Here is a 6898-nt window from a genome sequence, read left to right on the forward strand (position 1 = left end):
TTAGGAGAAGCATGGAGGATGGGGAGGGGGGTAGGACTCTGCTGCGGTGCAGATTCCCTTCCCTGCGATGACGCGGCAGCCGGGTATTAGTACATTTGAAAATGCAATAAAAAGGGGGTTTTACCGCATTTTCTTCTTAGCGCATCCCGCTCATAGGGCGGGATGTTGTAACATCCGCGCCCATTATCGCTGGCTAACGCATTTTTAATAACGGCATATGCTATAACATATGCCGTTATTCATGCAAGGGACAGCTCTTGCGGTAAGAGCTGTCCCTTGCGATGCGGTGCCGGCGCTGGACTTCCGGGTCTGTGACCCGGGAGTCCATCTGCGCATGCGCAGACCCCGGCGCCGGCCGCAGGGCACGCTGGGAGGGATCCGTGACGGATCCCTCAAACAGCGCTGCGGTAAGAAGCCCATAGGCTTCTGCAGGGATTCGCCAGCTTTAGCTGGCGATTCCCTCCGCAGCGCTGACACTGCGGAGGCGCCATATAGCATATAGAGATGCGGTAGAAACCCCGAAAACGGGGTTTTTACCGCATTTCTGCTATATAGCATCCCGCCCATAATAATATTGTAGTTGTGATTGAAAAAAGATGTAAGTCCATCAAGTTCAGTCTTTCTAATGGACCAGTGTATGGTCTATGGGCGAGATGTACTAAAGGGAAAATGCGGTAAAACCCCCGTTTTACCGCATTTTCCTATGTACTAAAACCCGTTCGCAGCGGTTTCGCAGGGCAGGGTATCGCCACCTTTGGGTGGCGATACCCTATAGAAGCCTATGGGCTTCTTTTCGCCGCCCGCCGCGTCGCCGCAACCCGCCGCCTCGCCGACCCCCCCCTTTCCCCCCTCCCTTGGGCTTACCTTCTTGCAGGTCCTCCTGGACCCCGGAAGGTAAGCCCTTCCTCCCCCTAGCAACGCAGCCGGACGTCCTTCCGGCTGCAGGGGGAGGAGGAAGCGCCGGGGACAGCTTGCTTAGCTGTCCCCGGCGTGAAAGCTGCAGAAGCCGGCTGGGAGGTGACGGAGACCCCCCGCAGACCACAGTACAGGTATCGCGGGGGGCCTCTGTCACCGCATCGCGATGCCAGCCGCATATGTTAGTACATATGCGGCGGCATCGCGGCGGGGGGGGCGCGAAGGGCGGCGATGTATTTTAATACATCCCGCCCTATACGTGATATCCCCATTTTAATTATTTCCTTTGTTTCATCTTTGGGCTAGTTTGTGATTATGGGTTGTATCCCTGGATGCTTTTATCCAATAAATGCTTGTCCAACCTTACTTCAAATATATTTATTGTGTCTGCCGACACCACTTCTTCTGGAAGTCTGTTCCATACCTTTACTGCCCTGACCGTAAAAAAGCCTTTCCTTCTACGAAATCTTCTATCCTCCAGCATGAGTGCATGACCACGTGTCCTAGTCTCGGACCTCAAAGTAAAGATGGTGCCTGAACATTGTATTGTCCCCTGCTATATTGTACATGTTAAGCTTGTCTCCCCTTAAACATCTCTTTTTCCAGCGTTCCAAATTCAGCTAACCTGTCCTCCGACTTCGGGCGGGATGTATTAAAATACATCGCTGCCTGCCCGCCGTGATGCCAGCGTATATGTACTAACATATGCGGCTGCATACCCTCCAACTGTACCGATTTTAGCCGGTACAGTACCGTTTTTTAACGGTCTGTACCGGCTAAATCAAAGTGTACCGAATGTACCTTTTTTTTGATAACTGGCTCCTCCCCTGGCTTCCGACAAACTGGCATGCATATGTTTGTAGTTTTATTCTTTCACAGCCGGCTGCTCTTCGGGGAGGGGGAGTGGCCGACCAAACTACAACTCCCAGAGGGCTTAGGGTGCCATGTCATACACCCTATCACGACGCGAGACACTTTGCGCCTGCCCTGCCGAGTGCCGACTGCTGCTGTGCCCCGCCGCTGCTGCTACTGGCTGCGCTGAGCCTGTCACATTCACAGTATATGACAGGATAGTGCAGCGCAGGAGACAGTTGGAAGAGCGGCTCATCCTCTCTCTGACAGAGCCACCCCCGCCCTCCTCCTATGTGCCGTGTGTCCAGTAAGCAGCAGCATTTCTCTCCCTCTACCATCTCTCTCCCCCTACGTGTGTGTTAGTTAGCAGGCTTCGTCCCAGGCCACCTGCATGAATACAGTCTCAGCCCCTGCACACCAACTGCCGCTGACTGCTCTCAGCCTGATGGACACAGGTAGGCACTGGGCAGCCTACTTACTCACCTCATACAGATGCAGTGTTTTTTTTTTTTTTTTAGTTTAGGGGTCGTGGCCACGCCCCCTTTACTCGTGACCACGCCCCTTTTCTGCAGTTGTACCGATTTGTACTCCTCAAATGTTGGAGGGTATGCGGCTGGCATTGCGGTGCGGTGACCCCCGCGATACCTGTACTCTGGTGTGTGGGGTGGGGGGGGCAAGCTGTCCCCGGCACCTCCTCCTCCCCCTACAGCCGGAAGGACGTCCGACTGCGTTACTAGGGGGAGGAAGGGCTTACCTTCCGGGTCCAGGAGGACCTGGACTAGGGTAAGCCAGACGGGGGTTTGGTGGCGGGTTTGCGGCGGAGGCGTCGGGCGGCGAAAAGAAGCCCATAGGCTTCTATAGAGTATCGTCACCAAAAGGTGGCGATACCCTTCACTGTGGTAACGAGGCAGCAGGGTTTTAATACAGTACATAGGAAAATGCAGTAAAACAGGGGTTTTCCCCTTACTACATCCCACCCTTCATCCCTTTTATTAGCTTGGTTGTCCTTCTCTGGACGTTTTCAAGTTCTACAATGTCTTTTGTGTAGTGAGGAGCTCAGAATTGTACCCCAAATTCTAGTTGAGGTCTAACCAATGCCTTGTACAGTGATATAATTATCCCGGCGTCCCTAGCTTCCATGCCCCTATTTATACATGTTAGTATCTTTTTGGCCTTATTGGCTGGTACATGACACTGAGCACTGCATCCCAGTTATCATAGTGACAATGCAAGGTGACTAGGACGCACCAGCAGTCTCTGATATATGACTGTTGTATATTTGTGTGCGGCTGAGTGCTACAGTAAATGCATTACACCATGTACAATTGAGGTGGTGTGTGCAAAATGCACTATGCTCCCCTGTCATTACCATCACTGCTTTTTGAAGATAGTGAACTGATGTTAGCCGAAAACGCAGAATTTTTAGAGGGGGGTTTCCAAATGTAATCCAAAATCTCTCACTCTGCAGCGCATTGGAGTAAGTATGCTTTTTATACACTGGATACTTTGGGGAATACAGTATTGATATTTAACAGCACAGATGGTCTATAGCAGGGTTCCCAATCTTTTTCTAATCAAGGCCCCCTAGAGTATCAGAATTTTTCCATGGCCCCAAAAAATATATATCAAATTAAGTAGATTGGGTTTATATGTGCTTCTTAGGTTCAGTTATGTGGTAAATGGCAGGATTTGGTTCTGATTGTACACGTTTTATGATTGGCAGCCACCAGCACTGGTTTTATCCAGAAATAATTGATCATAAATAATTTGAATTGGTCCTGAATGACCAATCCGAGGCACCCCTGCAAGTGTCCTGAGGCACCCCAGGGAGCCTAGGCACACAGTTTTGGAACCACTGGTCTATAGTATAGTTTCAAACATTTAAATAAGATACGGAAAAAATAAATACATAAATACACAAACATTATAGAAACAGTAATGCACTTGCTAAGCTCACAATCTCCCACTTCATGGTAAGGCTCCTGTCTCTTCCTCCTGGCAGCTGCTCTCCAGTCCATTGCAATGTTTGAGTTCTCAGATCCACACTATATGTATGTAGTAGAAGAAGCTGGTACACTGGGCATGTGCAGCAGCTATGCTCTGTCCCTTACACTGCATGATGTGGTGGCAGCTCTGCTCTGTCCCTTACACTGCATGATGTGGTGGCAGCTCCGCTCTGTCCCTTACACTGTATGATGTGGTGGCAGCTCCGCTCTGTCCCTTACACTGCATGATGTGGTGGCAGCTCCGCTCTGTCCCTTACACTGTATGATGTGGTGGCAGCTCCGCTCTGTCCCTTACACTGCATGATGTGGTGGCAGCAGGGCCGGCTCTACCACTAGGCAGCTTTAGGCAGTTGCCTAGGGCGCCAGGTTCTAGGGGGCGCCACCAAGTCTGCCTATCAAAAAATCAATGATGTCTGTAACGATCCTTGTTGTAATTAATGCAGGTGGCTGCTGTGGAACTTCTAAGACCTCACCTCCATACTTTCTCTTGAGGCATACTTCCTTAAGTTGCTCCCTTCCTGTACTCTGTCATGAGTGTCAAAGGGGAGAGTGCTGGGGGCCTCCAGGGAAAGCAAGGGTCTTGCCCACCTTCCTGGGGGGCTGGGTGGACCACTCAATTTTTGGGAGGCTCCCTGCCATTCCAGAATTTTAGGCAAGTATGCATTAAGGGGTTGGAAAATGGTTATTGGTGGCAGTATGGGGGGGGGGGGGGGCGGCAGTGGGTTGAAGTTTTGCCTAGGGTGCTGAGAAGCCTTACACCGGCCCTGGGTGGCAGCTCTGCTCTGTCCCTTACACTGCATGATGTGGTGGCAGCTCCACTCTGTCCCTTACACTGCATGATGTGGCGGCAGCTCCGCTCTGTCCCTTACACTGTATGATGTGGTGGCAGCTCCGCTCTGTCCCTTACACTGTATGATGTGGTGGCAGCTCCGCTCTGTCCCTTACACTGCATGATGTGGTGGCAGCTCTGCTCTGTCCCTTACACTGCATGATGTGGTGGCAGCTCTGCTCTGTCCCTTACACTGCATGATGTGGTGGCAGCTCTGCTCTGTCCCTTACACTGCATGATGTGGTGGCAGCTCTGCTCTGTCCCTTACACTGCATGATGTGGTGGCAGCTCTGCTCTGTCCCTTACACTGCATGATGTGGTGGCAGCTCTGCTCTGTCCCTTACACTGCATGATGTGGTGGCAGCTCCGCTCTGTACCTTACACTGTATGATGTGGTGACAGCTCTGCTCTGTCCCTTACACTGCATGATGTGGTGGCAGCTCCGCTCTGTCCCTTACACTGTATGATGTGGTGGCAGCTCCTCTCTGTCCCTTACACTGCATGATGTGGTGGCAGCTCTGCTCTGTCCCTTACACTGCATGATGTGGTGGCAGCTCCACTCTGTCCCTTACACTGCATGATGTGGCGGCAGCTCCGCTCTGTCCCTTACACTGTATGATGTGGTGGCAGCTCCGCTCTCTCCCTTACACTGCATGATGTGGTGGCAGCTCTGCTCTGTCCCTTACACTGCATGATGTGGTGGCAGCTCCGCTCTGCACCTTACACTGCATGATGTGGTGGCAGCTCCACTCTGTCCCTTACACTGCATGATGTGGCGGCAGCTCTGCTCTGTCCCTTACACTGCATGATGTGGTGGCAGCTCCGCTCTGCACCTTACACTGCATGATGTGGTGGCAGCTCTGCTCTGTCCCTTACACTGCATGATGTGGCGGCAGCTCTATTGATGATATTATATACAATTTACTTGCCAACTCCCCTAGAATAGCAGTCACAGCAGAGTGTTAGTCTCCCTATGTAATGATTCTCTCTGTCTGCTCAGGAGATGGAAGCGTTCAGGAGTCAGGGATCGGAGCAGGCCAAAATGTACCAGGCACAGATCAAAGACCTGAAGGAGAAGAAAAACGAACTGGGAAGCCCCGACATTGTTTCATCTATTTTGGGCGGAGTGGCAAAGATTTTGAGCGCAGTTGTTCCCCCTGTTATCAGTAGTCTCTTTACAAAAAAATGGATTTAGAGATGAAACAATAATCAGTATTTGTGTGGGGATACTGTGATACTCGGGCACAATGCTTCTGTTCATGGGGTTGAGTGATCGCATGCTACTGTACATGAATGGAAAACCCTAAAACTTTGCTATAGCCAATCAGGCGCATGCACTTATATCAGTATGGACAATATATGGGGAGTGTGGCAGGGACAGCATACTTCCACGTTAAGGTAATGTGCAAGATCCAGGTCGGGTTTTTTAAGTTGTGTTGTGAATGCTAATTAACAGCACCTGTTACTTCCTCTTGTATGTTTATCCAGAGCAGGGGGTCATGGCTCCCAATGCCTAAAAGAGGATGGGTGATAGGTTAGGAACGTGGGGATAATGTTAGGTGTTTTCTGGAGTGTATCCTTACTGTGGAAAACCTGCTAAGCTGTAACTGAAGAACTGCCATGCTGTTACCTTGTATGCTGTCTTCCTGCTACAAATAAAGAACAAGACATTACTGCTATCCAGTCTATGTGTTTCCTTGTCACATTTGGTGCCCATATTGTGAGGCATCACAGCTAAAGATTGCAAACCGCAAAGACCCCCGGGAAGACAGATGAATGGCGAAAACTTTCTGGTTACACATTGGTGCAGCTGGTTTAGGAGCCCGGAAATGTTGTGAGTGTGGGTTGTCCATTATCTGGTCCGCCTGTTAAAGCCTTTCCAATCTGTGACAGCAGTGGATTAGCAGGGTAACTTGCAGATGTTAGGTGTGGCACAGCGCCACCATGTCATAAAAGATTGTTTTGCTGTTTTGTGTTGAGTGGCCAGTGATGCAGGTAGGTGTGAGCTAAGACGGAGTCTGTATACGGAGCACGGTGGAACTTGGTGTGGCAAATGGCTGAGGCAGTTACATCATAGCGCCATACCAAATTAATAAGCACAGTGTCCTGTACCTATTGGTTACATCACTAATAGACTAAGATGCATTTCTGGCATTACCAGCAGCCTAGAGGCAAAGTAGTTTTTCATGCCCCCCCCCCTTCCCCCTGCCCTCTATGTCCATTCACTATCAACACCCAAATCCCAGCATCACTCAGACACACTCCCCCTAGAATATAGTGTGTAGGCTGCATGTAT

General features: G+C 50.6%; 1 protein-coding gene across 1 annotated transcript in view; it reads left to right on the forward strand.

Annotated features, from left to right (window-relative positions):
• The window catches only part of LOC146019780 (guanylate-binding protein 7-like), a 64876-nt gene extending 58606 nt beyond the window's left edge, over window positions 1-6270 (forward strand). The window contains exon 11 of the mRNA XM_083152333.1: window positions 5603-6270. Within this exon, the coding sequence (XP_083008459.1) occupies window positions 5603-5797 (195 nt within the window). The 3' untranslated portion in view covers window positions 5798-6270. The remainder of the gene's footprint in view (window positions 1-5602) is intronic.
• The last annotated feature ends 628 nt before the right edge of the window (window positions 6271-6898 follow it).

The sequence above is a fragment of the Crinia signifera genome, chromosome 7, assembly GCF_055691185.1.
Source record: "Crinia signifera chromosome 7, ASM5569118v1, whole genome shotgun sequence".
Taxonomy (NCBI): Eukaryota; Metazoa; Chordata; class Amphibia; order Anura; family Myobatrachidae; genus Crinia; species Crinia signifera.